This window comes from Telmatherina bonti (assembly GCF_933228915.1).
Source record: "Telmatherina bonti genome assembly, chromosome: 17".
Taxonomy (NCBI): domain Eukaryota; kingdom Metazoa; phylum Chordata; class Actinopteri; order Atheriniformes; family Telmatherinidae; genus Telmatherina; species Telmatherina bonti.
The window spans coordinates 29430280-29440279 of record NC_136615.1 but is presented as its reverse complement, the minus strand read 5'-3'; the positions used below and the strand labels follow the sequence as shown (position 1 = coordinate 29440279).

Sequence of the window (10000 nt, the reverse complement as noted above, 5' to 3'; positions counted from 1 at the left end):
TAGGACTCATAAACTGGCCGATGATTGCTCCCTTCCTGATTACCGGCGAACAGGGTCCCTTACTGAATCAGAGAAATTTCTCCCTGAGCATCAAAGATTGCTGCTCTGATAACGACAGTCTTAACTTGGCCGGACAGGAAGCAGGCTTTCCGCATTCCAAGGTGGGAAAAACTTTGTCTTCGGTGCCCCTGCCCTGCTGCCGTGCAGCTCAGACCCCCTTCAGCAGACCTACACAAACACCTCTTACTCCACACTTCAGAAGTCATGAAGAAAATAGTTCCTTCCAGCTCCAGATGGGCAGAGAGGAGATCCACCGTGGTCTATGGTATGTTCAGACTGGTTTTTAAACACATTTTGGTTTGCTTCTAGGCAACAAGGCTGTTTATCACTCCTTTCTTTTCCTTTTGCTGCATCAGAGTAAAGGATCAGTCCTCATCATGCTTAACGACATGAGGAAACAAGCCATATTTTGAGAGGAAACACTGATTTTGATGGTGGGATTGGGTTTTTGCAGATATCAGTGGATCTTTGTTCTTATTAAACGCTTTTTTTTTTTTTTTTTTTCCAGGAAAATTTCTTGTAGTTTTATAGATTTAAAAAGCATCCAGAGTATTTTGTGTCCATTCACTAATGTAGTACAGTTTATATGGGATAATAAACAAATTGAACTATTACCTGCTGAAGGTAAAGACTGACAGTTGCCATGGCGAGGAACAGTTCCACGTTGCACCTCCAAGCTGCAGCACACCATTGCAGGGCGGAGGTGGGTGCCTTTATATCCAGACAGGTGTTTTGTCCCTCAGTGTGTCTCCCCTGCCTGGTCTGAGGCAGACTAATGGTTGCTGTAGCCTGAACTTTGACCCCACTGCTCTGCATCGTGGGTTTGGCAGCTTAATTGTGCGTCAGCGGAGTTGGGAAGCTTCACCTTTGAGGTGTACGGATGGGCTGAATTGGACGGGACGGCAGTACTCCTAGCTCCTCAACGTCAGGCCTGATGAGGGAGCTGCTGGTCTGTCTCCACTGTGACCCCTGGCCTTTCGTCCAGACTGCAGGCGGCCCCATGACCAGGTTCTGGATAATTGTGTACCCCCACATTGAGTGGAACGGGTACTCCAGCACTCACTGTGGTTACAGCCCAGGTTTTAACAGAAGATCTGGGTGTTTTTGTTTTTTTTTTTGGTCTGAATCTTTCAACCATACTGGTGTGTGTGAAGTGTTTTATTTTCCTTTGCATGTTCCTTTTCTGTTTTCAGGGCAACAACCAGGCTGTGCTAACGGTGCATGTGCATAAAAATGGGTGTTTTTTTTTTTTTTCTACTTGATTTTAAGGAATTGTTAAATAAAACAGTGTTGTTCTTTTGTATTGAACCCGTCTATATGAAGGTGCATTCATTTGGACCTGTGTTCGCATTTTTGTTTACTCGTGGGGTGAGAGTCCCACCCCCCCAGTCTGGTGTTGTCAGACAATTTAAAATTCTCCCTTGGCTATCGCCACATAATGACAGAGATGAAACTTTGGCTTGTCCTGTTGCTTCAGTGGACTGTGGGGCAATGAACCAGCTGGCAAAACATTTTTATTTTATTTTATTCACTTATGAAGTTTCCTTATTTACAATTATCTAATGGCAAACATGACAATAGAAAATATCAGGTGAGCAGCGGTTGTCTGGAGCAAAATGCTTTGTTGATGTCAGAGGAAACTGAACAGACTGGTTGAGACGATGGAAAGGAATTAGGAAGCTCAAATAAGAGCTGGTTCCAACCAAAGTATGCAGAACATCATCTCTGAACACACAACACGTCCAACCTGGAAGCAGATGGTCTCCAGCAGCAGAAGACCACACCGGGTTCCCTCCTGTCAGTAAGAACAGGAAACTGAGGCTACAATTCACACAGACCCACCAGAACTGGACAATAGAAGATGGAGAAACGTTGCTGGTCTGATGAGTCTCCAGTTCAGCTCCACATTCACATGGTAGGATCAGAATCTGCTGGAAACATCATGATCCATCCCGCCTTTTTATTCAGGGTTTAAGCTTAATGGTGTAAGGCACAGGTGTCAAACTCCAGTCCTAGAGGGCCAGCGTCCTGCAGGTCTTTTGTCTCCCTGCTCCAACACACCTGACTTGAAATGAATGAATAGGTTGACAAGAAGTTGCTGGATCCATTTGATCTGACGATGAGTTCACTGTCCTCCAACAGCCTCCACAGTCACCAGATCTCCATCCAACAGAGCAGCTTTGGGATGTGGTGGAACGGGAGATGCTTCATGTCGTTATGGAGATAATTTCTCCGAGGAATGTTTCCAACACCTTGTTGCATCTCTGACACCAGGAATCAAAGCAGTTCTGGAGGAAAATGGTGTCTAATTTCTCCCTAGCAGGGTGTAGATAATAAAACCAGTGCAGGTTGCTGGTTCTTGACCTTAAATATGATGTGAACTGACAACTGGTGATTTTAGCAGGACAGTAATCCCATACAGTACATACCAAACCAACAGGTGTGGACTCTGAGAACTGCACACTATTTAATGATGTTAATCTAGATTCAAACACCTAGAAGCAGGAAAGCTCAGTTCAGAGACCGGTTCCAATGTGACTGGCTTTGGTTTAAACTGGTTTGGTGGCTTTCAGGTTCTGTTATTGGAGTAGGATGTACTCTGTAAGGCTTTTTGGTGATTCTGTTCTTTTTATTGTTGGATATAACAACACATTTACACTCAAACAGCAGAAAATGTGTTAGCGATGTTAGCATTTGACCTCACACGCCTAAAACTTCTGTTCTACAGATAAATGTCACCTGCAGCAATTTAAGTTAATTTTCCTTTTATGTTTGTGTGTCTAACTCTGTGAGAATAAAACTCAAAGGTCAATGACATCATAAAGTCGGTTTGTTCCAACGGCGTATCAGGATCACACAGAGACAAAACTGTGAGAAGAGTTTTTGTTCCCTCTTCCTTGTTTAGAATGAACTTGAAATGGATAATAAAGTAGAAATGTGAAGAATACTGGAGAGGACTTGGAGTGATGTGATCAGCTGCATTCTGGACCAGCTAGAGTGATCAAGGCGGGACGTTTTTACCTTTTATAAACCATAGTTGCAGGAGTCCAGATGTAAAAACCATACAAACATGAATGACCCGCTTTAATGCAATGGGATATAAAAAAAGGTTCCCTGAAAGACTTTTAAAGTAAAATAACAAAACAAAAATGTCTTTAACAGCTGAGTTGTAATTAGCGGTGTAGTGGTTCCTCAACAAGTGGGTATACTCTCACATTTTGCCCTTGTTTTAAAAACAGTTGCCCATAAAAACGCTGTTTCGGAAAAAGTGACATTAAGACTCGTCTATTTAGTTTCCCCAAAATATCCATCAGTATAGTTGCTCATGCTTACATAATTTCTGCTCTCCGGTTTCAGGGAGGAAGGTTTATGAAAGGACTAAACCAATACCGGCACACAGACTGGTGAGAAGCAGGTTCATAGACATAAATACATATATCTTTATTGTGTCTATGTTCAGGCTAAAGGTAACGCAGCTAATGGCTAAATGCACCAGTATATAGCATAGCTAGCCTTAGCTTAGCTGCTGTTTGATGTAGCTACATGTGCAGGGATGTTTGTCACTGTAAAAGCAGCTTCACAGGGTCAAGGTCGGATTATCCAATGGGCATTATGGGCACAGGCCGAGGGGCCCACACCCACTTGGGGCCCATGTGGGGTCCACGTACGGCAAACACCATCACTTTGGATATGAAACAAAATGTACATAAAAGCCCTGTCGTTACACCACAGTGTCCAATGTGTTGCTACTGGTACTACTGACTGAGAGATGTAGAAATGTCATTTCACAGTTTATCATTCACAATTTTCACAATGTTGCGGTGGGGAAGGGGGTCCCTGGAACACTCTGAGCCCAGGGGCCTGTGCACTTTTAATCCAGCCCTGCACAGGGTTTAGAAGTGGGTATACTCAGTGCTGACTGAAAAAGAAGTGGGTATACCCGCGTACACCCTGGACTACACCACTGGTTGTAATGACATGTCGGATTTTAGAGTCGTCTGTGTTTTTCTTCTTTCCTGTGTTATTTAGTATTTTATCCCGTCTTTGTTTCTCATTAGGATGTCTTACACCTGCTTTGTTCATTGTTTGTCACCCCTGTTTGCTGCTGCTGTCAGTCAGTTGGTTTGTTTTCTGTCTTTTTTCTACTTTACTGCTGTGGGAGTCTTTTTCCTTTTTGACTAAAAGTTTAATTTCCATGTTAGCTTGCTTTCCGCCTCATGGATCGTCTTTCCCACACCTGATGGCATGAAATGACTGTAACTTGGTAAATAATCTCCAGATTTAATAATTGGGATTTCTGTCACATGTTTGCACTTTAGCATGTGGAAACAAAGTTAAATATTTGTTGTCATCCAAATAAAATCAATGCATGGCTTTGATTGGTAACTACAGTGTGTTTTTCAGAGTGAGGAACCTCGGGGTCCATCATTGGAGGTTTTAGCCATGCAGTACTTTACTATGAGCTCATTTCAAGCTTAATTTACAACTGGGATGTGTGACATTTGAAATTTATTGTATAACTGGTTTAGGACATTTCTTTGTTTAATTAACTTCAAAGCAAGCCCCCTGTTTTATCCCTCCTGCAGGGCTGTATCTAGAATATTTTTAATGGAGAAGCCAGACAGAGGTACAGGCAGGTTTTTAGTTAATTACTGTTTATTATAACTAAAGTGGGTTTTTTGTTTAAAAAAAAAAAAGAAAAAAAAAAGGAAAGAGACATTTGTAAAGCCAAATCAAATAGCCAATTCTGTTTTATTTGTCAGCTGTTATTAATGTAGGATTACAGTTTATTGTTCGCCTTTCGGTGGATGGAGATGCACTGGTAATGGGGAGGAAAAGGCCTGGAGGCCAGATAGAAATGGTTTCCATGTTTATTCAGCATTGCAGGCCATTTATCTTGCTCATGCCATCTGGTGGCTTCATGACTTCTATATCCTTTTCATAAAATATAAACAATCTGCCCAAACACCAGCTGCAAAATCTGCAGCACTTTCATTTTCAGCTTCTTCTTCAGCTGCTGGTTTGTTTCATAAGCATGTTTTTATAGCTTCTGCTTCCCTCCCCATGGAAGACACCTGTGGGACAGCAGTTGGATTGTAGGAGTAGTCAGGGACCCCCCCCCCCCCCACCCCCCAGCATCGCAGATATTAACCTTCCTGTTATATATTTCTATATTTAGGCAGTGCTGGAGGTGTCATCTGTTTTGTGTTTGGTTGATAAATTGATCTGAGATTTTCCACACGTTTATCCACCAGCCGTCCGCTCAGCCACTTTTGGCTCCTGGAGGATGCTCACTCTGGGGGCAGAGTACGAGGACACCTGGGCTCCATCACCTGATAAGAAACGTGGTACCGCAAAACAGGCTAAGGAAGAACCGCTGGCTGATGAGGAGGCAGAAGCCTGCTCCGGAGAGACAGAGGAGCCGTCATGGAAACCGGTCCAAGGGGAAGCCGAGCAGAAGTTTAACACAGTCTTGCAGCTGGATGGAGTGAGAAAAATGAGAAATGGTGTCCATCAGGCTATCTGGAAACATGAGACGCTGAACAGCAATCCACTAACTCAAAGGTTTGAAAGACACATCGTGCAACACAATCTTTACTGACATCTAGTGGCTAAGTAGGAGATAGCAAGCGCAGTCCACCCCACATGTAATATATAAACAGTACGAAAGTATGTTTAAGGCTAAACCTCCTGTCAAAGTTATAGATCACGCCAACAATATTTGATCTTCGCAGAAAAGTCGTACCAATTTTCTCAAATTTCTGCCCTGTTTATTTCCAGTTATTCATTGATGAGGTGTTGGATGCCTCTGCTTGTCTCTGTGTTCTTCAAATGTGATCTTGATTTCTTATGTGACCTCATACGTGGTATAAAAAGCATCCATAACCAGTTACTCCATACTTTTCTCTGTTGCGCTCTAACAACACTGTTTGCTGTCTGTATGTGCTCCTTATAGTAGCTGTCTGTCTGCAAAATCTCCTCATGTGTAAAAAGCTAAAAAAAAAAAAAAAACAGTTCTTTTTAAGAAAATATTTAGGAGAGCAGTTTTGATGATTTTTTTTCAGAATATCTTTTCTTTTTTTTTCTTCTTTTTTTTTACAATCTTGATGTATGTATGTATGTATGCATGTATATTGGTATGCATGTTTGCATGTATGCATGTATGTATGTATGTATGTATGTATGTATGTATATTGGTATGCATGTTTGCATGTATGCATGTGTGTATGTATGTATGTATGCATGTATGTATGTATGTATGCATGTATGTATGCATGTATATTAGTGTGCATGTTTGCATGTATGCATGTATGTATGTATGTATGTATGTATGTATGTATATTGGTATGCATGTTTGCATGTATGCATGTGTGTATGTATGTATATTGGTATGCATGTATGTATGTATGCACAAATGCATGTATGTTTCCATGTATGTTTGCGTGTATACATATATGTATGTATGTAAGTATGTTTGCATGTATGCATGTATGCATGCATGTATGTATGTATGTATGTATGTATGCATATTGGTATGCATGTATGCATATTGGTATGCATGTATGCATGCATGTATGTATGTATGTATGTATGTATGTATGTATGTATGTATGTATGTATGTATGTATGTATATTGGTATGCATGTATGCATGTATGCACAAATGCATGTATGTTTCCATGTATGTTTGCGTTTATACATGTATGTATGTATGTATGCATGCATGTATGCATGTATGTATGCATGTATGTATTTATGTATGTATGTATGTATGTATGTATGTATGTATGCATGCATGTATGCATGCATGTATGCATGTATGTATGTATGTATGTATGTATGTATGTATGTATGTATGTATGTATGTATGTATGTATGTATGCATATTGGTATGCATGTATGCATGTATGTATGTATGTATGTATGTATGTATGTATGTATGTATGTATGTATGTATGTATGTATGTATGTATGTATGTATATTGGTATGCATGTATGTATGTATGCACAAATGCATGTATGTTTCCATGTATGCTTGCGTTTATACATATATGTATGTATGTAAGTATGTTTGCATGTATGCATGTATGCATGCATGTATGTATGTATGTATGTATGCATATTGGTATGCATGTATGCATATTGGTATGCATGTATGCATGCATGTATGTATGTATGTATGTATGTATGTATGTATGTATGTATGTATGTATGTATGTATGTATGTATGTATGTATGTATGTATGTATATTGGTATGCATGTATGCATGTATGCACAAATGCATGTATGTTTCCATGTATGTTTGCGTTTATACATGTATGTATGTATGTATGCATGCATGTATGCATGTATGTATGCATGTATGTATTTATGTATGTATGTATGTATGTATGTATGTATGTATGTATGTATGTATGTATGTATGTATGTATGTATGTATGTATGCATGTATGCATGCATGTATGTATGTATGTATGTATGCATGTATGTATGTATGTATGCATGTATGTATGCATGTATATTAGTGTGCATGTTTGCATGTATGTATGTATGTATGTATGTATGTATGTATGTATGTATGTATGTATGTATGTATGTGTGTATGTATGTATATTGGTATGCATGTATGTATGTATGTATGCACAAATGCATGTATGTTTCCATGTATGTTTGCGTGTATACATATATGTATGTATGTAAGTATGTTTGCATGTATGCATGTAGGCATGCATGTATGTATGTATGTATATTGGTATGCATGTTTGCATGCATGTATGTATGTATGTATGTATGTATGTATGTATGTATGTATGTATGTATGTATGTATGTATGTATGTATGCATGTATATTGGTATGCAGGTATGTATGTATGCACAAATGCATGTATGTTTCCATGTATGTTTGTGTTTATACATGTATGTATGTATGTATGCATGTATGCATGCATGTATGTATGTATGTATGTATGTATGTATGTATGTATGTATGTATATTGGTATGCATGTATGTATGTATGCACAAATGCATGTATGTTTCCATGTATGTTTGCGTGTATACATATATGTATGTATGTAAGTATGTTTGCATGTATGCAAGTAGGCATGCATGTATGTATGTATGTATGTATGCATGTATATTGGTATGCATGTATGCATGTATGTATGTATGTATGTATGTATGTATGCATGTATGTATGTATGTATGCATGTATGTATGCATGTATATTAGTGTGCATGTTTGCATGTATGTATGTATGTATGTATGTATATTGGTATGCATGTTTGCATGCATGTATGTATGTATGTATGTATGCATGTATATTGGTATGCATGTATGCATGTATGTATGTATGTATGTATGCATGTATGTATGCATGTATATTAGTGTGCATGTTTGCATGTATGTATGTATGTATGTATGTATGTATGTATGTATGTATGTATGTATGTATGTATGTGTGTATGTATGTATATTGGTATGCATGTATGTATGTATGTATGCACAAATGCATGTATGTTTCCATGTATGTTTGCGTGTATACATATATGTATGTATGTAAGTATGTTTGCATGTATGCATGTAGGCATGCATGTATGTATGTATGTATATTGGTATGCATGTTTGCATGCATGTATGTATGTATGTATGTATGCATGTATATTGGTATGCATGTATGCATGTATGTATATATGTATGTATGTATGTATGTATGTATGTATATTGGTATGCATGTATGTATGTATGCACAAATGCATGTATGTTTCCATGTATGTTTGTGTTTATACATGTATGTATGTATGTATGCATGTATGCATGTATGTATGTATGTATGTATGTTTGCATGTATGCATGTATGCATGTATGTATGTATGTATGTATATTGGTATGCATGTTTGCATGCATGTATGTATGTATGTATGTATGTATGTATATTGGTATGCATGTATGTATGTATGTATGCACAAATGCATGTATGTTTCCATGTATGTTTGCGTGTATACATATATGTATGTATGTAAGTATGTTTGCATGTATGCATGTAGGCATGCATGTATGTATGTATGTATATTGGTATGCATGTTTGCATGCATGTATGTATGTATGTATGCATGTATGCATGTATGTATGTATGTATGTATGTATGTATGTATGTATGTATGTATGTATGTATGTATGTATGTATGTATGTATATTGGTATGCATGTATGTATGTATGCACAAATGCATGTATGTTTCCATGTATGTTTGTGTTTATACATGTATGTATGTATGTATGCATGTATGCATGTATGTATGTATGTATGTATGTATGTTTGCATGTATATTGGTATGCATGTATGCATATATGTATGTATGTATGTATGTACATTGATATGTATGTATGCATGTATGCGTGTATGTATATTGGTATGCATGTTTGCATGTATGTATGTATGTATGTATGTATGTATGTATGTATGTATGTATGTATGTATGTATGTATGTATGTATGTATGTATGCATGTATGTGTGTATGCACACATGTATGCATGTATGATTGTTAGTCTGTCAGCTACATGTGTGCAAGGCGGACAAAACTTCCCTCTTCTGCTGATTTTCTGTCCAAAACTGCAGTAAATCCATCGAGCCACAAGATGTCTCCTTAGTCATTTCCAGACAACTTGTATCTTCTGCTGAACTTAACAGAATAGACTTCCAGAAATGTTTCTGTTTATTATAGTACCCTAAATCCCTCTAAATATAAAAAGTCGAGGGAATCTGAACTTAGGAACTTTAGTCAGATATTGTGGGGGTGTAAAAGACCACACAGATATTTTGATTAGGAAAATGAGGTGCAGTTTTACCATAAATGAAAGTTCTTTGGACCAGGCCTAAATCTCAGAGACATCACCAACTGGGTTACATCTGCGCTCAACGGTCTCAGTGTTTGGCTATGTA

The 10000-nt window shown here is 38.3% G+C and overlaps 1 protein-coding gene across 1 annotated transcript in view; it reads left to right on the top strand.

The window, feature by feature from the left end:
• Window positions 1-264: 264 nt before the first annotated feature.
• cacna1bb (calcium channel, voltage-dependent, N type, alpha 1B subunit, b) overlaps window positions 265-10000 on the top strand; it is a gene marked incomplete at both ends in the record, with an annotated part of 269481 nt that continues 259745 nt past the window's right edge. The window contains 2 exons of the mRNA XM_079256383.1: window positions 265-325; window positions 5316-5548. Coding sequence (XP_079112509.1) covers window positions 265-325; window positions 5316-5548 — 294 coding nt within the window. The remainder of the gene's footprint in view (window positions 326-5315; window positions 5549-10000) is intronic.